This window comes from Equus przewalskii, chromosome 21, assembly GCF_037783145.1.
Source record: "Equus przewalskii isolate Varuska chromosome 21, EquPr2, whole genome shotgun sequence".
In the NCBI taxonomy this organism is placed as follows: Eukaryota; Metazoa; Chordata; class Mammalia; order Perissodactyla; family Equidae; genus Equus; species Equus przewalskii.
Window position 1 is genome coordinate 35840801 of NC_091851.1, and position 20582 is coordinate 35861382.

At 49.0% G+C, this 20582-nt stretch overlaps 1 protein-coding gene across 50 annotated transcripts in view; it reads right to left on the reverse strand.

The window, feature by feature from the left end:
* ZMYND8 (zinc finger MYND-type containing 8) overlaps positions 1-20582 on the reverse strand; it is a 116461-nt gene that overhangs the window by 8745 nt on the left and 87134 nt on the right. For 24 of the 50 annotated variants that reach the window (XM_070589362.1, XM_070589379.1, XM_070589367.1 and 21 more), the window contains 7 exons: positions 18831-19337; positions 13951-14325; positions 11827-12017; positions 6957-7037; positions 5117-5195; positions 3065-3304; positions 874-1034 (listed from right to left, as the gene is read on the reverse strand). In XM_070589362.1, the coding sequence (XP_070445463.1) occupies positions 874-1034; positions 3065-3304; positions 5117-5195; positions 6957-7037; positions 11827-12017; positions 13951-14325; positions 18831-19337 (1634 nt within the window). The remainder of the gene's footprint in view (positions 1-873; positions 1035-3064; positions 3305-5116; positions 5196-6956; positions 7038-11826; positions 12018-13950; positions 14326-18830; positions 19338-20582) is intronic. The other 26 variants (XM_070589399.1, XM_070589398.1, XM_070589383.1 and 23 more) reach the window with 3 other exon arrangements.

A 20582-nucleotide genomic window follows, 5' to 3' on the forward strand; every position in this document is an offset into this window, starting at 1 on the left:
GAAGCCCAGGGATCCACGCTGCCCACAAGGCCCCTTCGTGCCCTCTGCCCGGCGGGAAGGCCAGGTCCGCTGGGGTGCCCCACACTGTATGGTGACTCCCGGAATGAGCAGGCTCAACACGGCACTGGGGTGGCCCCTTACTCAACCCTATAGCCTCAGCTTCTAGAACATTCACTGCTTCCTCCACTTCACTCACTGACCTGCACACCCTCCAGATTCTTGCCATATCCAAAAAGGAAATATAGTACTTCAAAATCAATTTATTTTTAGTTCACATTAACCTCTTACTAGGCAATAATATCAACAAAATCAAAGGGTGACTGATGGGATAAAGACTTATTTTTACCTAATACACACTGAAATAAATACAGGGCTAAAAATGTAAAAAGTTACCAGTGTGCCGCCTAAAATAACGTTTGCACACAATCCACGTTACGTATCCCACACGACACTGGGAGCTGTGAGGTGCGACCTTCGCCGTCCACCGTGGCAGCCACTAGCCACATGTGACTCTTTGTATTTAAATTAATTATAATTAAATAAAATTTAAAATTCCGGTCCTTGATCAGACGAGCCACAGTTCAGGTGTTCCAGAGCCACACGTGGCTAGTGGCTGCCATCCTGGGCAGAGCAGATACAGAACATTTCCATCATCACAGAAGCTTCTACTGGACAATGTGGTTCTAAATACACACCTGCCCACACACCCACTGGTTAGAAGGAGCCAGACTAAGATTCTCAGATTACCCCCCCTTGAAGAGAGAAACCCCCTCCAATATGGGACTTGCTGGGCTGGCAGGCATGGGGACGGGTCCTGAGCCTCTGCTTGGCTCCCAGGGTAGTGTCGCTGGCCGAGGGCGTGGGGATACTCACTGAGCCACTGTCCTTGCTTTTCTCAGCCGGCGTCTCCTTCTCTTTCGAGGCACTGGCCGCTTCCGGAGGGGCTGCCTGGGCGCTGGAAGAGCTCCCCTGGGATGACTTGTTTAGTGTTTCTGTGCTCACCTCGGCATCTGCTTCCTGCTGAGGGGCAGTAGCTGGGGGCAAAGGGGCAGAGAAGCCACATATAAGCGGAGGATGGTGGCTTCAGACATGCAGGGAGTCCCGCTCTGCACGCCACGGCCCCGCGGCTCAGCACAACACTGACCCCAGCACCATCCATAACAGAGGCAGCGGCTGCTCAGCCCCACCCAGGGCACGAGTCAGGCCCAGGGCCACAAAGTTTCCCAGAAGCTGCAATTCCAGACTTTGTGTGAAAATACGCTGATTTTTAATAGCTAGCAATTCAAGGTTTATTAAAGCATCCTGGAGACGAAACCACGTTCGTGGAACAAACGAAGCCCGTCAGCAAGAGCCAGCTACCGTGGATCTAGAATAACTCATTTCACCATTTCTAACTTTGGACCTACTTTAGCCCTGTGGATTGATTCCTTCTGAGGTGGGGCAAGGAAATCCACGGGAAAAGCAACATGACATCAGAGGCACAGAGCATCTGGAGACGTGAAAACGTGGATAAAGTGAAAACCAGGATGTTTGAGAATAATTTCAGGAGGATGGACCTTATGACACCACAAAGAAAGGAAAGCTGAAGGACAGTTGGGCCACCCTGTAGCAACAGCGGAGGGGCCATCGGACACATTCCAGACCTCAGGGGAACATACCTCCACCACGGGACGAGAGTTAAAGTCACTAGGAAGAAGACGTCTCCCCAAAGAAGGTTAACAACACGGCAATGGATGCTTCAATGCTGCCGTTTTAAAAATGACAAACTAGAGAGCTGTTGAGAGCAGGGGTCGGCAAACTGGTGCCACCCGCTTTTGTAAATAAAGTCTTATCGGGACGCAGCCCCCGCCTGCCACGACACATTGTCCGTGGCTGCTTCTGCCCTACAAGCTGAGCAGTTTCGACAGATTATACAGCCCACAAATCCTCAGATATTTACTCCCTGGACCTTCACAAAAAATGTTTGCCAACCCCTGGTCTAGAGAGAACTTCTCACACTTGCTCATTCATACGTCACCTTTGAAAATTCTGCCAATTCAAAGACAGACTTAGCTTTGTCATATTATGTTATTTTTACTTAAATAAATTCTTTAAAATGGAGACTTTTAATTCTAACCATATAAAGCTAACATTTGCCATAAATAAAATCTAACTGTAAAAATTACTTTTAAAATATTATTTTATATATATATATATTTTTTTTTTTTTTTGAGGAAGTTCAGCCCTGAGCTAACATCTGCTGCCAATCCTCCTGTTTTTGCTGAGGAAGACTGGCCCTGATCTAACATCCATGCCCAACATCCTCTACGTTATACGTGGGACACCAACCACAGCATGGTGTGCCAAGCGGTACGTATGTCTGCACCCGGGATCCGAACCAGAGAACCACAGGCCACTGAAGCTGAATGTGCGAACTTAACTGGTGTGCCACCGGGCCAGCCCCATTAACATATTATTAATAAATTCTAACTAGACAAGTGTTTCCTACTGGAGTCCCCTGGCCTGAGATCTGCTCACTCTGTGCTGGAAAGTGTTACGAAGACTGATTAGTTCTAGAACCGACACTTTTCCTTCACATAAGAAGGGGGAATCCTCATTCTTCAAAGCCGGGAGTCCAGGATTACCTAAAAAGCAGGGTTTCTCCACTTCAGTACTATTGACAGCTTGGGCCGGATCATTCTCTGTTGGGGGGAGCTACCCTGTGCCTTGTAGGGTGTTCAGCATCATCCCTGGCCTTGACCCTCTAGATGCCAGTAGCACCCTCATAGTTCTAACAGCCACAAATGTCTGTGGTCATTGCCACTGACTTTTGGAGGGGGAAAAGGTGGACAACCACTGGAACTCCCATGAAACCAGAGCCATCTGGGTTGTCATTACAAGCCCGAGACGTTGGCAAAGGCCAGAGGTTCAAGACGCCTGTGCCTCGCGTCTCAGCCCTGTGCCTGCATGCTGCCCTCTTGTGTGTAAGAGACACAGCTGTTTGCGAATGACAGTGGCCAGGGCCTTGCCAAGCCACCCCTGCCGCGGCAGCCCCCTCCGTGGCCCCGGGGCGCCCCGCGCGTACCTGACTGGGTACAGGACTTCATGTGCTCGGGCCAGTGGGCCTGCTGACAGGGGTAGTCACAGTAGCTGGTGTTCCAGCAGCAGTAGAAAATGGCCTCCTTCTTGCAGTTGGCGCACCACTGCTTCTTCTTGGTCTCGTCCACCGCCTGCTGCTTCTCCAGCTCCAGCTGCTTCTTCACCTCGGCAATGAGGCGGTCCCGCTCCTGCTCCAGGCTCTGCCGCATCTCGGCCATGGTCAGCTCTGAGGAGGGGGACAGGACCTGGCTTCAGCCCCCGCCCCGGCCGTGGCCATGGGGTTACTCACACCAGACAGAGAGGGAGGCCATGGATTCCGACAGGCAGGTGGGAAGCCTGGCCGGAGCCGCCCAGCTGTGAGGCCCCGGGAGAGGAACCTCGCCCCCCAAGCCCCAGCGTCTCGTCTCGTCCATAAAACAAGCTGCTCGTCATAATGAAGGTGGGGCGCCTCGAACCGAGGTACAGGAGCCCCACGGCGATTCTGTGGGAAGCCCTCAGGTAAACCCCGAAACAACTTCCACTAAACTCACTTTGGGTTTTATGTATAAGCCTTTTGTTTAATCAATCACATACTTACGCAGCACCTACTGTATACAGGCGCTGTTCTAAGTACCTTCTACCTCATTTAACCCTTACACCACTCCCATGAGGTAAACACTACTGTAAACCCCTTTCACAGATGAGGAAACTGAGGCACACAGCTACAGAGGCCAGAGCTGGGACTAGAACTTGGACGTGCTCTCTTTCCAGTGTGTTCAGTGGCAGTGGATCCAATCCACAGACAGGGCGCTGCGGCTGATCGTGATGCTCACAGGACAGCTATCGCACGGCTCAGCCTGCTGACATTTCTCTAATCTCACTTCAGACAGTAAGTGCATTTGCAATTCACCTGGGAGCGACCCGCACATCGAAATAAAAGAAAAATAAATGGTTCCTCAATTCCTTAAAATCCTTTTCTTGAAATTAAAAGAAAAAAAACCCTCCAAAATACACCAATAAACAAACAAACAAAAAAATACACCAATAAAGAAAACTAACCCCTTGTGAAGAAGACAAGAAACACTTGTGGCCAGAAACCAGCTTTCCATGAGCCACAGCTGCCTTGAACCGGGAGCTGCAGCCCGCGGCACGCTCTGGCCAGCCCAAGCGGAGGGTTTTCAAATGTGCAGCCAATATTTAAACATGGAGAGATTCTGCATAGAAACAGATCTCTTGCCTCTACTAGAGAAACCAGCAGCAACAGCAACCAAACAAGCTTCCTTCACGGCAATAAGCTGAGGGACCAGGAGCCCCTTGCCCGCTGGCTTCATAAGGGTGTGGGGTTCGCAGCACGTGATTTAAACATCTAGCACCTGTGAGCAGGTGGGCACACCTGGGCGGGCTCCCGCTGGTTCCCAGCATGCTGACTCTGAGGCTGATACCAGGTGAGAGGCTGGAGGAAACTGCTCTACCTGTGGCGGGAAACCTGTAACAGCTACACAGAACGGCAGACGAAACATCAGTCAGTCCAATCCAGGGAGCAACAAAGCAGCTTTGCCACCGCGTAAGGCACAGGGAATCTGTGAAAATCCCTAACATTCGATGGTTAAGCAGGGACGGTCTGGAGCCAGAGTGCCCAGCCTTGAATCACGGCTGTGTGACTTTGAACAACCTCCTTAAAATATCTGTGCCTCAGTTTCTTCACCTGAAAACTGGAATATCAGAGCCCTTTATAACGGTTTCTGTAAGAGTTAAATTAGTTGTTTCGTGAAAAAGTCCTTAAGACAGTTCCTGGCACAAGCCAAGAGTTCAGTAAGTAGAAGCTGCTCCGGCGTTACTGTTATTTTGTTGCCGATGCTGGAACACTGATGAAGAAAGAGGGCGGGGTCCCACCGACACCTGCTTCTCTCTGGTTTCTCCAGGAGTCTCACATCTCCCCAGGAGTGGTACACCCCCCTAGCCTACTTTGGACTCAATTCACATCTGGCCCTGACTCCAGGGGTGCCAAGAAGTTCACATGTAACAGCTCCCCGAGGACAGCCCGGCCCCCAGCCCTTACCCAAGTTGTGTTTCATCTCCGACAGCTCCTGCTGGTGTAGCCACTGAAGCTTCTCGATCTCGATCCTCAGCCTGCGGATCTGTAAGGGGGAGAGTGAGACTTGAACAGCGCGTCTGGGCGCCGTCACCAACAGGGCTCAGGAGCTGCAGCCCTCACGACCCGTGAGGCGGAACGTCACTCGGCGAGTCGAGGGGCAGGCAGCGCGGACCTGTGCTCACCTTCCACAGCCACAGTCCAGGGAGGTGGGTGCCCGTGCCTTAACCCAAACTCACGAGAAAGTCTGTTTCAGAAAACCAAATACAAGCAGTCCATCTTTCCCGAGAAATACTGGCTCCAGGAAAAGCCACTTAAAGGGGAAAAAAGGGACCAGATTTTCATAATAAATACACAAAAGGTTTGATTAGGACTTTGGTCTAAAGAAATCAAACTAAAACAAAGATAGCTTTATTGCATCTCTTACCTAATATTTCAGGTGAGCTCCATAGTCATTTACCTGAAATTCCAAAGCCTAATGTCTCTAAAATCCAAAGGGGATGGGGGGAGGAGTCTGGGGCCAAATTAATTTGGAGGGGAAAAAATAAACTCAATCTGAACTGATACGAGGCTATTACAGTGTTTAATTATCACAGCGTTTCTCAGCTGGGGTGATTTTGCCCTCCCCTCTCCCTCCATGTCACTGCAATGTCTGGGGACATTTGGGGTTCTCACAACTGGGGGTGCTACTGGCATCCACTGGGTAGAGGCCAGGGAAGCTGCGAAACCTCCTCCAACAGACAGAAAACCCCAACAACAGAGAACGATCTGGCACAAGCGTCAGCAGTGCTGAGGGTGAGAAATCCTGATTTATCCCACATAGTGTGAACAATTCTGTTTCACTGCAGAAATGTTGTATCTAATTGCATATTATCTCTTTAAAATCTGGAAAATTCTGGCACACATCCGGACCCAAGGTTTCAAGTGAGACATTATGGATCCGTACTTTCAACCACATGCCAGTTCTTAAAATGAACAAAAAAGAATGAAGTATGGTGGCGGGTGGGGCGGGGTGGGGTGGGGTGGGGAGGTTTTTCTGAGGAAATATTTTCCATTCTTGTTTGACATCCCCAGCATCATCGTGAAGAGGGTCACAGCAGCAAAAATATCCAAAGGGAGTCCTTTCTCTCAGGGCTGTCTCAGCCCGGTCTCCTCACCCCAGTCTCTGCTGGGAGCCATCAGGACACGTTCCTCTTTCGTCTGGGGGCCAGTCTACCCCTGCCTCAAAAGTCTGGCTTTGCACGGAATTCCCACAGTCCAACACCAGCTGCGTGACCTCAAGGAACGCCACCACTGCATTCCACCTGGTGACCCGTCTGCGTCTGGCTGCAGTGAATTCGCCTACGAGCGAAGCTCAGGAAGGTCTCATTTTATAAATGGTCGCTTCATAAGCAGACATTTTAATGTTCTAACCACTCTAGTGGCTTAGGCAATCACATAATTGCACAGGCTCAGTACACAAATTCTCAGACAGCAAGAATCACTTGTATAAAAACGTCCAAACTTACAGAGAAGATCAAGGAGACAATTTTACACGGGGCCAAAAGAACAGGTTTCTGGTTTCACCAATGGGTTAACTCAGGCTCTAATTTTCTGGCTGTTTTACTAGAAGTAACTGATTACACAAAGCAGGGTGTGTCTCCACAGCGCCAGCCTTCTGGCCAAACGAAGAAATACCCGCACCAACAGCCACAACCAGCAGAGCATGCTCAGCAACCGGATTTCCAGAAAAGCTTCTTGATGGCACCATCCTATAGCAGCCCATAAAACACTCTTAGCAAATAAGGAATTATGTGTCACCTCTGACCTCGGCTATTGTGCTTCCAGTAGTGTTTTTAGAAAGATCGTTATATATTTCTGTCATCGTTCCTTTTATTGCATCCATCATCTGAAAGATAAAAACAGAAACAATTAAGGTGATGACTTCCCTGAGGCTTTTCGAGATGACAGACATCTAGAATCTATGTGGATAAAGCAGTGGCTCTCAATTGGAGGTGATTTTGTCCCCCATGGGACATTTGACGTTTTTGGTTGTCTTGAGTGATGGTGTGGGGGGTGCTACCGGCATCCAGTAGGGGGAAGCCAGAGATACACTAAATATCCCACAGTGCCCAGAACCGCCCCCACAATAAAGGATTATCCAACCCAAAATGTCACTAGCACCAAGGCTGAGAAACCTGGTCCGAATCAGGGTAGGGACTCACGCACAAATTCCCTGCCTCGCAGTGTGGGCATAGTTCACACCCATGAAGCTGGTTTCTATGGCCACAGACTCAACTGGGCAGACCGAACGCGGCCCCCAGATGTGTTTCATCTGGCCAGCACACTGCGTTTGAGGGATGGATTGTTTTGTTGCTGCTGTTTTTAAATTTTTTCCCCTTAAAAAAACAACCATCTAACTGCAATATCATTCATGTACCATACAACCCACCCATTGACAGTGTACGATTCAATGGCTTTCAGTATATCCAGAGTTGGATATCCAGCACCACAATCAATTTCAGAACCTTCTCATCACCCCAAAAAGAAACTCTGTGCCCCCTCAGCCTTAACCCCCCAAAATCCCCATCACCCCTAGCCTCTGACAACCACTAACCTGCTTTCTATTGGCTTAATCTAGATATTTCTTATACATGGAATCATATAATATGTGGCCCTTTGTGACTGCCTTGTCAACTTAGCACAAAGTTCTCAAGACTCATCTGTGTTGCTGGGGGTACCAGCAATTCACTACTTTTTATGGACAAATAATAATAGAGTCCACCGTGTGGACAGAGCCGGTTTGTCACTTTTAATGCCTTTGGTCAGGGCACTGCCTTTCCAGTTTGTTTCCCATCTTCCTTTTCTTTAATTATCTGATCCCCTAGGGCATCAGCGAGTTTGTGACATCCGTGCAGGTCCACACAGCAGGCACCCAGATATCTGCTGACCGACTAAAGTGTTTGTAGGATGGATTCCTCTTCTAGCTCCCACTTGCCGGCTGACCCCTCCTGCGTCACAGGAGAAAGAGGATGGGGCAGGAGCCCAAGCTAGGTCTCAGGCCCGGCCTGGCCACTGTCCAGTCTCCCCCGTGCTTTGCAGCCCGCTCCAGTTCAGTAAGAAGGCAGGACAAAGAGCCCTCGTGTGTGAAGCTCGAGATTGTTCCCACCATTACCTCTTACCATCCACACCCTCTCTCAGCCTCAGCTCCCCATGCAGAAAACAAGGATAATAACAGCACCCCCTCGTAGGGTGTGCCCAAGGATTAAATGAGAAGATCACATGAAGACTGTGGCTGGGTACCTGCCACAGGGTAGGTGTTCATGAAGAAATACTTGTTCATCTTCTTTTTACAGAAAAATAAATTCACATGAGCATGGAATTGCACAATTCCTGCCAACTCCCAAAATAGGAATCCCAAATTCACCCCAAAATGGGAGGAAAATGAATAAAATATCTGTTGAGATTTCTACTCCCAGCTTGTTGCGGGGGCCAGGCCGGGAGGCTGCCAGCAAGAATGTGCTTTATGCAGCTTGACGGGTCGGCCACTCTGTGTGGGCCTCCTTACCTCACTGTACCAACCACGTCAATTTAAAATATTAAAACAAAATTGCTTTACAAGAAAACTTCAGCAAGTGGATGAAATTCAATACATTACTAATGCAATGGTCACATTCCATTTTTAAGAAATCATGAATTTGTAGACCGACTTTCCCTCTTACTTCCAAATATAGCAAAGAACTCCACATTAATAAAGAGGGCCCTTCTGCCAAAACACACAAATCTGGGTCTTCAACTCCGGGTCACCTCGGAGACAGGAAAGTTCATCAGCTCCAAAAATATGTCACTGTGCTCATTTTCTTAACTGCAAAGAAAACGTCTATCAGAAAGTCCATTCCTCAATTTTGCTAAGAGGAAAGAGAAGGCAGAAGGTCGGGGAATAAAAGTGGCTTCAGGAGCTGAGAAAAGTAGCTCAGTGCAAACCACCTGCATATCCACAGTGCCATAGCCACTCGGCGTGCCTCAGTTTTCCCATCTGCAAACAGACAGCTTGGACCAAACTGATGCAAGGTGATATAAGACGCAACTGCAAGCAGAACAAGAGACCATTTCGGCAATACCAGACATCTTCTTAAATCAGTGATGAAAAGGTGCCCCCCCCCCTTTCAATTCTCTTCTAATCCTACAGATCGTCTTAGGAAGGAAGTCGCAGTTGGGTGCCAGCACGTCTTTAACATTTTCATGACAATATCTGTTTTTTGGTTTTTGGGTTTTTTAAAGTTAATTTTTATTGAGTTTATGATAGTTTACCATCTTGTGAAATTTCAGTTGCACACTGTTATTGTTATGTTATTGTTACGACAACATCTGCTTTTAAAAAAAAGGAAAATGGACTTAGGCTTCAAGCCTTGACAAGGAACAGTATCTTGCAAGGTTAAGCTTAATTATATTTAAGCTCTTTAACTAAGTCAATTTAAATCAAATTTAATTTAACTTAAATAAAAATATTAAGTCAATACTAGTTGAGGTAGTTGAACAGGTAAGACAAAAAGCTTGAGGACGACAACAGGTAACCGACACTTGAATGCTTCCTGCTCTGAAACTGGGGGACTCGATAACAATCCACGCGTTTTATTCAAAAAGGTGACAGACGTATAAATAAAGAGACAAACTTATCCCCAGGACTAGTTCTGATGATCTCTTTAGCCACAGTGAATCTTCATTAAGTGGGGCTGCTTAAAAAGAGCCACAGGCAAGAACAATCAGTTTGTGGACAGTGGATGTCTGTGGTCAGTAGGCTTCGGGTGAATTCAGAAACTAGCTCAAAGCCGGGTAAAGAGGCCTTGCTAGATCCTGGCTGCTACCATTCGGATCCCTAGACAAGCTGCGTAACCTCACTGGGCCTCAGTTTTCTCATCTATAACATGGGGGTATATAACATCTATAACACGGGCACCGACCTCATCAATTTGTCACGAAGACTGAGTAAGTAACACACAGAGCGCTTGGAGCAGTGTCTGGCCCCACGTAAATGCCATGCAAACATGAGCTACTGCAAGTGTCACCTTACCTATTGTGACAGACAGACTCTTGTGTAATCCCCTCCCCTCGAGTGTGGGCTGGCCTAGCAACCTGCTTCTAACCAGGAGAATATGGCAAAGGTGATGGGACAGTTCTGCAATGATGCTACATAAGACCATGACTTCCCTCTTGCTAGCAGGCTTTCTCTAACAGGCTTTGAGGAAGCGAGCTGCCATGTTGGGAAGGCCTACCTGGCAAGGAACTGAGGGTGGCCTCCAGCTGACAGCCAGTTAGAATGGAGGCCCTCAGCCCAACAGCCCTGGAGGAAGTGAATCCTGCCCCAGTCAAGCCTTCAGATGAAACCTCAACCCTAGCAGATACGTTGACTGCAGCCTGCCAAAGGGCCTGATGCAGAGGACCCAGCTGAGCCGTGCCCAGACTCCCGACCCACAGAAACAGTGAAGTAAGAAATGTGTGTTGTTTTAAACTGCTACATTTTGTGGCAATCTGTTATGCAGCAATAGGTAACTAATACACTTAGATACAAGGAATGAGAAAATGACCAATAAAAACTCATTGGTAAAAAATTCCACAGACTGTCTCTCGCCATCCAGAACTAAAAGATTCTACCTTTAACAGGACATGATAAAGCAACTCTTTATCATGAGATTTCAAAAATCCTAGAAACGACTGTTCTCAACTATTGTCATCCATTCTGTCTATAAACTTCAATAGCTTACTCATTATTATTACTGCCCATTTAGTAATTTACTAAATACTCTTAGTAGATTATTACTCATTAGCTACTATGAACAGTTACTATAGTAATAAGCCTGATGACGAGAAGTTAGGCAACAACATGCATTCATTTGACAACTATGAATCAAGCACCTACTGTGTGCAGACACAGTCCTAGGCCCTGGCAGTGAGAAAACAGACAGAATCCTGCCCTCATGGAGCTGACAGTCTGGTGGTGGTCGTGACTGCCGAGTGGTCTGTTGGTACACACCTGCGCCTGTCTCCAGGGCACTCATATGATGGCGAGGAGAGCTGCAGGCTTTATCTACCCAAATTCAACAACGAACATAAAAGCACTTGGCAAATTAAAAGAGAAAAAGCAAGGGCTGGTGCTGAGAGAGTGCCCACAAGTGACCCCACAGAGGGGAATCCTGCCCACTAGGCCACTCAACGAAGAGTGTGCCCCAGAGGATGGGCAAGTCCGGTGGGGGACTCCACTACTCCCCTCTCCATCTTGGTTTCTAGAAAAGTCTAGGTGTGGGCATTGTGCCTTACGAGTCTCATGTTTAAGCCTCTGTCACTTCGGTTCCACGTGGCTTCTCCATGCAAACCAACCCTTGCTCTGTTGTTGACTGAAGAAACAGAAACTTGTTCCAGTGCTTAAAGAAAATCTGAAGGGTAATTCTGATTCTATGCCATTTCCCTGCCATGTACTGACTTCGGAATCTAAGCCGTCTCAGAGCAAGATTCAGTCCATTCTATATTCCTCTGCTGAGATCCAACTTTAGACCCAAATGGAATAGTCTGGTCTTGGAGATCCTCAGTACAACAGGGTCTTCCCTCCCAGATTCCCCCCAAAACCTGCGAGGTCACGACCCCGTGGTTCCCATCAGGAAGCTGGTCCTCTGACATCCCGCCAGGGGCCTGCTGGCACTCACTTTGCTAGTGTACTTGGCGATGTCCGCGGCGACATCGGCAGAGGCGGTGGCGATGGGCAGGTCTGCACTGACTGAAGATGCGAGGGTGCTCGTGGACCCTGAGCTGGTGACCAGGGGCGACGACTGAGTGCTGGTCACCAGGGTGATGGTGGAGGTGGATGGGCTCTGGGTGATCTCCTTCTGCTGGACAGCTAGGAAAACAAAGGACCCCGGTCACCCACTGCTGCGGAAGGGCCCGTCCCAGCACAAAGCTGTGGTGAGGGGGGCGGAGCCCCTGGCACACACCCTGTGAGCTTTTCTGCTTTCAAATGACAAAAATGCTCCCCCTGACCAAACCAGCCAGGCTCCTCTGAGCCCTTTCTTGACTAGGCCTCAACTTTGGCCTAGCAAGACTTGGGCAAATACAAACAGAGCTTTGAACAGCTCAAGGCAGCATGCCTAGGGTGACCCCATCCCTAGGTGACTTAAGGGCCTGCCTGAGAAGACTCAAGGCTGCCAACGGGATGGACCGTTCCAGCCAACATCTGAAGACAGGCTCTGTGGGAGGGGAGAAGCCCAACTTCAAAAGGCGCGAGGCAGCCAACCCAGTTTCAGGCGGGCCAATCCCCCTTCCCGCTTTTTCTAAGTTTTTGCATCCTGATTCTACTGAGTCCGCACTCGCCCGCCTCCCTTCCCCGCCATTCTCCCTTTAAAACGCCCAGTCACCTCTGTACAAATCGAAGTTGACCATAGTTCACCCTGGACTCTTTTCTCTATTGCAAGAGCGTATTACCAATTAAAATCTGTCCTCACTTCTTTACCTAGCGCCCAGCTTTCTTTGACCCAAGACAATCTGCAAATTGAGAAGCACCCTGTCACGGAGCCTGTTCTTGCCGGCACCTATGCTCCCCTGGGGGAGGCTCATAACTCTTACGGGCTACGAAGACGGAAGGCCGGACCTGGTCGTCGCAACCTCACATACCACAGCTTCAGTCCTGCCCACCAGCTCTGTGAACAGCAGGATCCAGCTGGCTCTGGTCTGCCTTTGCCCGTCCGATCTTTCCGTCTTCCCTCCCCCCAATCTTTGAGGGGTTTCCTTGGGGACCAATTCAAGATTCGGCTACTTTTCAACTTCATATCCTGCCACTCTTAAAGAGTTCTGCTCACTAGCGTGCGCTCACTACACAAGAACTTCAACCAAGGGGCCTGACCTTGAAGGATCTAGATACAGGCTTCCCCGTGGAACAAGATCTCCGTAACTGCTCACAAAAGCTGGGCACACTGGTACCCTTCAGATCAGCACTTTCTTTGGCTTTGCATCAGCTCCAGATGGAGCCTCCCGCAAGGCTGGTGGGAGTTTTGATTCTGCAACTTCAGCAACTGGCTCCTGATGCTGGCTCTCCTTTTGTGTGTGGCTAGTCCTTAGCCACTAAGGTAGCCTTTGCTACCAGCTTCTCACACTGGACTCTTTCCCAAATAATGCCAAGGGGCTCATGCATATGCACAAGGAAACTTATACAAAGATGTTCACTGCAGCACCGCTTGCAAAAGGAAAAAACTGGAAGCAACCTAAATGCCCATCAGTAGGGGAATACTTTCAATAAACTATGGAATACTATGCAGCAGTCCAAAATAAGGCAGAGCTCCATGTACTGACATAGACAGACCTCCAAAACATGCTGATGGGTGAAAAAAGCAAGAATGGTACCATTTTTATGTTTTAAAAAAAGGAAAAAGGAAAAAAAAAAAGTACTATTTTTATGAAGAGTCACATATATATAAATATATATGCATACATGCATAAAAAAGAGTTTTACACTTAACAGTGGCCACTAAGAAAGGGTGGAAAATGAAATGGACGGTCAATCAAGACAATAGTTTTGTGTAAATATTTTACCCCTTTCGAAGGAGAATCTGTGCATGTATTGTTTATAAAATAAAAAAAGTAATAAAAAAATAAAAGTAAAAAATCAAGTCGCAAAACAAGTTTTAAAAATAATGCCAAGTAGAATGTGTAAGGCCTGCAGGATACAATGGCCAGGAAACAAAGGAGAACTGAAAAAAACAAAACAACAATGGTGTTTCTCCTGTCGGTGTGGCAAAAAGGGAGCGGGCGCCACGGAGAGCAGAGGGGAGGCTTGGTACCTTTCACAGCCTGTCTGGTCTGATATCTCGTCCCCTGGGAAGACTGAGGCTGCTGCTGCTGGTTTTGCTGCTGCTGCTGCTGCTGCTGGCGCTGCATCTTCTGCATGTGCCACTTTTGGGAGGACGTTTGAAACTTACTTGATGAGTTCCACACGACCCGCTGCACGGCCGGGGCAGTCTCCTTCGGTAAAAGCGGCCTCTGCTTTTTCACCGGGCTTCCCGTGGCGGTGGCGGCCGGGGCCGTGACCGTGGACGTGGTGCTGGTGGTGGCCGTGACACCAGCCGTGGGAGTTTGGGAGGAAGAGCGGGTGAGGACCGGCGTTTCAGGGGGAGACTGGCTGCCTGCCGTAGTGGATGGTGGAGCTTTACCTACAACTAAAGCCAATGCGTAAAAAAAAAAAAAAAAAAGGTAGATTTGATTCAGGGTCGCCTGCAGGGTCTTTACACCAGCAAGTTCTGGGGGGAACAACCCAAGGCCAGGAACACCCAACTAATTCAGCACCTCAAGGATGCCCCAACCGAGGAGCACGTTCTCATCTTAGACATTTAGACTGCTTCTGCAGCATCTTCTATCTCAGACAGCATCCGCTTCCTTCCGTGAGCACTGCTCCCATCTGAGACACGTGTCAAGGCCTCTGGGGGAAATGGGGCAAGTGAAACCCAGCTCCTGCCCTCAAGCTGCCCCCCAACTAGTGGACGAGGCAGTGGACGACCAGAGCCACTGCAAGCATCTTACTTTCCAAAGCTAGAATGGGTAAGCACCTTTGAGAAAGACCCAGCCAAGGCCCATCCAGAAACTAAGAGAAACCTTTTGGCTGGGGAACCTCTGGAACATGGAACCCAGAGAACCAGATGGCTTCCCAAGGGCCAAAGTCCTGAACAGCATTGTCATCCGGAAAGAAAAGCATCCCTTTAAGCTTTTCTGATTCCATCCAGGACAAAGTCTCCATGTGGTGCTGACAGCCTTGAGACCTAACACTAAAGGGCGCTCCCCCCCAAGGCCAGACCCTTCCCCAACACAATGGTATTTATGTAGGATTCGGGAACCTTGCTCTCATTTTGGCCATACTTATTCCTGCCACCATCTTTTCGGTACAGCATCAGATACTGGCTTGCCTAACGTGTGCTGATCAACTTTAAGTCTAAAATGAGTTTAATTTTTTTTTAAAGAGCGAGTTGCTTCAAATAAAAATGTGAAGTCAATAATTATACAAGCAAGACAGGAATGGCAAAAAATAGCGCATGTGAATGACTCAAGTTCGAAAAAGCTGCCATAAGGAGACTGTCTTCTGGGAGGATCTGGGCCATGGGGGTGGGGGCGGGATTTCAACAGGTGGAAGTGAGACTCTGGAGGGGAACAGCCAGCCGCGTTTAGGAATAGGCAGCACTTGGTAAGTGAGGGCAGGCAGTAAGGCGTGGCCGGAAGGCAGGTTAGAGCCAGAAGCGCCGAGCAGCGTGGCAGGGGGCGACCATGGGAGTGCTGGTTTGTAAGTGGGGGTCTGTTGCCTCTGCAGGGGTCCCAGCCACTGGTGAGGTGAACCTTGAACCTGCCCCCCAGAGAGGATGCCCAGGGATCACACACAAAGCACAGGTGCATGTCAGCACCCCAATCTCAGACAATGTGCCTTGACATCAAACTCCTTTCAATAAGGATCACACCTGTCTGTTTAGATTCATATCACCCGGAAAAGATGGGAGCTTGATTATTCTCTGGAGGATTTTCAGTAGGCTGTGGGTCTGGGGAAGCCGAGGAGAGAGAAGGGAAAGGACAAGCTGACCTTTCTGACTCGGGGGCTTTCTCGGCGGTCATCAGGGGTGGCTGGCCCTCCTGCTCCTCTGGAGAAGAGAGTTCAGCCAAAAGAGTGGGCAAGAACATGAGGCGGGGCTGGAAGGGGAGCTCTTCTCACACGGAGGAGGCCCCGCCATCCTCAGGACGACCTGCCAGATATTGGATATGGCCCCCGCCTCCTCAAGGAGCGGAGCAGGCTTTGATCTGGGCCCTTTAAGGGCCCTGCACAGGTTTCCAGTCTGCAGAGGCACCCTCGATGCCTCCCTTCTCTGCCACGTGATCGAAAATATATGGTTATTGTGGATTAGCTTAGCCAGCCCCTCCTCAGGAAAACAGCGACCACAAAAACGTCCTTTCTCTCTCCTGGTTTGCAAAGGCCACCAGCCAGCTGTGCAGAAGGGGTACCCCTCTGGAGGGGTCATGGCGGCCGTCTTTTCCAAATAAACACCTGGAGAGTGCAATCCAGAAAGAGGACGGGTTCGAGGCCCTCTGGGGGTTATCCTTCAGACATGAAAACAGTTTAATTTCTAGGGGATTCTGATGGTTTATAGAGGGAAAAAAGAGGCAAAATGGGAAATTCCACTTGTCCTAGAAATTCGAAGTATGTAATCCATCACCTATAGCCTAAAAAGGGTGCATGTCAAAGGCCAGCACCGTAGAAGGTGCCCCGTCAAACTAACCTCCTTATTCCAGAGTCTGGTCACGGTCCTGAACCCACAGAGGGGCCTTTTTAAGAGAAGGGTGGAAAGTACTGATGGCACAGGGAAGCATAGCAAAGGTCTCCATGGAACCTCCTTTGCCTCTGCTCTGAGAGCACCAGCTGTGAAAGTGTCGTGCTATCTGAGGATTCATATTCTACGCATACACTGCACTCCTAGCGGGAGGTAAGCTGGAGGTCACCACGGCACACTCTGAAATGTCCTTCACTTTGATAAACTCCTAAGTTAAAGGCCATCGTTGAAAAGATGCTCTACGTGGAGCCTGACACAAAGCCGATCCTCCAGACCCAAACTGCCATCAGGGGGCCCTGGATTTAAGGTGCACTTGCCCCACCCCTGAGAAGCTGCTCTAACTGAATTACGTTTTCAAATCATCTTTAGCTTAATCATCCACCACACACTTAGGGGCTCCTGGAGCAATTTCCTTCAGACATCAGTGAGAGGAAGAGCTCTGCTTCATTTAATCAACTGGAACGTTTTTCTATTCTTTGGAAAATAAGAGATCTTTTAAGGGACAGTTTCTCTTCTTGCTTTGACTGCTAGGAAGCTCAGAGTCAAAATGGAAGCGCAACTTTGTTTAACTCTGATGCTGGAACAGTACATATTTCTCTACACAATCTCTCCCCAGACCTCTCACTATTCTCCCTTCACCTTTTACACTGATTTCTTTATATTCATCTTGTTTCACGGTTATGTATCCTTGTCAATCTGTCACAAATCCTTTCCAGAAGAGGAATAAAACCAATCAATGAAAAGGTCTGTTCCAGAAAGAAAGGAACAGTGTAAATACATCATTCATAGGAACACTGTGCCCAGATATTCTCACAACCTCAGGGAATAAATGCTGCCCCTCTGTTCCCTGCAACATCAGAGGCGGTCCCTCAAACCCCGAGCCACAGGATAACGGAGTTTTTCCAAGGCCATCCACAAATCTAAGAGATGACTCAGGGATGGTGTGATGGTCTCCTTCCTGTCACACTCAACTGCTTCTCTCTCTCCCTCCATCGCACCATTCAGGGGCATTGCATCCTCTTTGGATGCATCTCCCTAATAAGCAAGGTTCCAAGGCAGCCCGGGTTGACCCAACCACAAAAGAAAGATTCTCAGGGCTCATCCCCAACTTGCTTCAAGCAGCCAGACTAAGATCCACAGGGACACAGAATCAAATCTTACTCAAGGGCTTGGCTGAGAAGTCAGCACCGAAGTCAGGCAGAGTCAAAAACTGAACCTGGCCATCCCTTAAGTGACTCACAAAGTACAGGAAGTTTTCCGGCTACAACCTCTAATTTGTCCTTCGGCAATGTTTCTCCAGGGCCCTCAATTAATTCTTCATTATCTTTCTGGGGCCTGTTGGAATCCCCTCACACCCACTTGCCAAACCAAGTGAAAAATGTGCTGGCTGCTCTGTCAATGGACAGGACACCCTTCGAATCCTTCACACGCTCCTTCTGGAGGGTATGCCCCCACGCCGGGCCACGGCAGGCCTGAGGGCGGCCGCTGCCTGGTCGGTCTGTAACAGCACCATGGAGACGCAGACAGAGGTTCTCCACCAGGGGGATGCTGCCTCCTAGGGGACATGGGGCAATGTCGAGACATTTCTGATTGCCACACGGGGCAGGTGCTACTGGCATCCAGTGAGTGGAAGCCAGGGGATGCTGCAAAACATCCTCCAGTGCCCAGGACAATTATCCAGCACAAAATGTCAACAGCGCCTAGGGTGAGGAAACCCTGGACTCAACTGCTTCTGTCTCTCCCTCCATTGCACCATTCAGGGGCATTGCATCCTCTTTGGATGCATCACTTACTGCAGACATGGCGGAACACGAACTCAGGTGCCCCCAACAATGCCCCTCCCATTTCTAGCACCCCGGGAAGCACTCAGCGCTCACACCACCTACCCAAACGGTGCCGTATTCTAGTCAGAAAACGCACTTTGAGATGCCTGGCAGCGTGCAGGCAGGAAAGGGAGGATGAAGTCCTCAGCAAGACCTTTGACCTGAACACTTCTAACAAGCTCAGCCTTGTCCAACGTCTAAACATGGACGAACCCTTTAGGGAAAGGAGTGAACACGCTGGGGAAGAAGGTGCTTAGACTAGAAATGACTTGACCGCTAAAAGCATCAACTATTTTCTAAGAGACCTATTTTTTCTGAGCTCAAAATCAACCACGTTGGGTAGCGGGCAGGTGAAAGGTGGGCAGAGGCTCAGGTTAAGTCCTGGTCGTGTTCAGTAACTAGCTAGGTGACCTGGAGCCAATCAAAGCTTTGCAGCGCCTCTCCGTGAAGTTAGAGGGTCACACAACTTGTGATAACACAAAAGCAAGCTGGCACTCTAAACCGAATTGAGAAACTGGAAACCGGTACATCACTTACCCTCCTGCTTGGGAGATGATTCTTTGGGCTCCTTCTTATTTTTTCGACCCTCCCGCCCAGAATGGTCTTCTCCTAAATCTATGACCAGTTCGCTCTCTGAGTCGGAGTCCAGGCCCAAATGTACTGTTGGGGAATCCGTCTCATCTTTCCCCTTCAGTTTATCCTTTGTGGGATGGGGCGAGGGTTTTGCTTTTTCTGCAAAGTCCTTCTCGGGCTGGGGGCTTGCCTTTTCCTTGACCGAGCCCGGATCTGCCTTCTCGCTGGCTGGCAATGTGCTTTTCAGCTCCTCTTTAGTCTCCACTGGGTTTGTCAGTTTGGGCTTTTTTTTGACAGATGGCTCTTTGTCCATCCGACTGCCCTCTTTCTCTTCCGCCTCTTCCGGCTCGTTCTTGGACTTCTGCTCCTCGTCACTGATAAACTCACTATCACTACTATCGGACTTCTCGGAATCGTCCGAATCGCTGTGCTCTACGGCCGTATAAACATCTTCCGAGATTTCATTTATGCCTAAATTCAAAAAGAAAACCCAGCATGTGGCGTAGTCACAAAATAAAGAGCAGGACCAAAGACGCAAACATTTTCCACGCCAAACGCTGGAATCAAAAAACACATCTCAAATCGCATCACGGTGGCCTAGCAGGGTCAGCAACAGACTATGGGGGCAGCTGACTACCGCTGGCAAGGGAACTCAGGCTTGGAGAGCTGGTAACATTCAAGGACGACATGGGACCCAACAACATAAATTTTAAATTGACCCTGAGCTAAATCTCTGCAACACTGCTAACTATCAGGATGCAGAGGAGGGGAGGGGTGGATGGCAACACTAGAGATGAGCTATTAAAATGGATCCATTTTACAGATTAGAAAATAGAGGCTCAAAGAAACCACTTGTCCTAGGACACAAAGATAACCAAGGCAGAGGGAAGGCCAGAACCCTGGGGTCCTGACTCGCCCCCGGTGCTCGTCCCACGTGTTCCCAAAGCATTCAAGTCCTTCACCCTTCGTGTCCAGGGCTCAAAGAAATAAGCCACAGCCTCAGAGCAGAGATTGCCAACACAGCCCACAAGCCACATCTGGCCAGCGGACACGTTTTCTTTGGGAAGCAATGATTTGGCCCACAGGCTATTTTGTTGTTTAATTTAGAATTTGTTGCCCAATTCACAAATCAGGAAATTTCGCATCGAGATCAAGATGGCAGGCTTGTGAAGAAAGAGTAGATCTGGCCACTCTGGGTCAGAGGCCTGCAAGGCCACAGCTGGCTAGGGCTGAGAAGGCACCGGTCCCTTTAGGCGAGAGAGCACCGTCTCCAGGAGACCCGGGTGCCCGGCCCCCTCTGGCTGCCCACACTGATGCAGAGTGTCAGCTGCCATTGTGTTTGCATTGTTCCTCCATTTATAAAGGAGTCAGAGGAAAGTCACACATTTCCATGTCTCTAAAAGGGAAAAAGACAAAACAGCAGGAGTTTCATACACACACTGACAAAAATGGGCAAAAACCTATTTCCAACAATAGTTCCACTTAACTCATTTATGTTTCCTGCTCCCAGTAATGAGTATCATCTGGCTGTAGGTAAATGATACTTTATCCTAAAATTTTGAAGAAGAAATCTCAATCGATTTATATTGTCTTCATTCTAAAGCAATGGCCACCATGAGTGGACAAGAGCCACCAACAGCCCAGGGCACTGGACACCAGCAAAATCATGGGAGAATTTTGCCCATTGCCACCAGGGCTCAATCAAAAACAGGAGAA